Source organism: Eimeria mitis, genomic scaffold (genome assembly GCF_000499745.2).
Source record: "Eimeria mitis Houghton genomic scaffold, Emh_scaff548, whole genome shotgun sequence".
Lineage (NCBI taxonomy): Eukaryota > Apicomplexa > Conoidasida > Eucoccidiorida > Eimeriidae > Eimeria > Eimeria mitis.
In genome coordinates, this window is record NW_013573751.1 from 8,254 (window position 1) to 8,964 (window position 711).

A 711-nucleotide genomic window follows, 5' to 3' on the forward strand; every position below is an offset into this window, starting at 1 on the left:
GGCACATGAGCGCGGAGACATAGATAAATAGAAATAAAAATAAAAATAAAAATAAAAAGCAAATACAAACAATAAAATAATAAAGACAAACAATAAAATAACAAAGAAAAACAAAAAATAATAAATATAAACAATAAAGACAAAGACAAAAAATAAAATAAAAAGACAAAGACAAAAACTAAAGCAAAAATACAAAGACAAGAACTAAAGCAAAAAGACAAAGACAGAGACAAGAAATAAAATAAAATACAAAGACAAAGACAAACAATAAAATAAAAAGACAAAGACAAAGACAAAAAAAATAAAAAAGACAAAGACAAAGAAAATAAAATAAAATAAAAAGACAAAGACAAAGAAAATAAAATAAAATAAAAAGACAAAGACAAAGAAAATAAAATAAAAAAAAAGACAAAGACAAACCTGAACGAGCTTAACAAGGCCGGCGACATCTCTCGCCTCTGCCTTCAGCCGCCGCAGCTGACGGATTGCAACCAAACGCTTCCACCTGCAGCAGCAGCAGCAGCAGCAGCAGCAGCAGCAGCAGCAGCAGCAACAGCAGCAGCAGCAGCAGCAGCAGTAGTAGTGGGAGTAGTAGCAGCAGTATTAAGAGCAGCAGCAGCAGAGTAGAAGCAGTTGCAGCCCAGCAGCAGCAGCAGCAGCAGCAGCAGCAGCAGCAGTGTCTCACAGCAGCAGCAGATGCAGCAGCACCCC

At 36.4% G+C, this 711-nt stretch overlaps 1 protein-coding gene across 1 annotated transcript in view; it reads right to left on the reverse strand.

The window, feature by feature from the left end:
• The window catches only part of EMH_0015930 (myosin F (TgMyoF) protein, putative), a gene marked incomplete at both ends in the record, with an annotated part of 11,661 nt that overhangs the window by 5,241 nt on the left and 5,709 nt on the right, over positions 1-711 (reverse strand). The window contains one exon of the mRNA XM_013500506.1: positions 421-505. Within this exon, the coding sequence (XP_013355960.1) occupies positions 421-505 (85 nt within the window). The remainder of the gene's footprint in view (positions 1-420; positions 506-711) is intronic.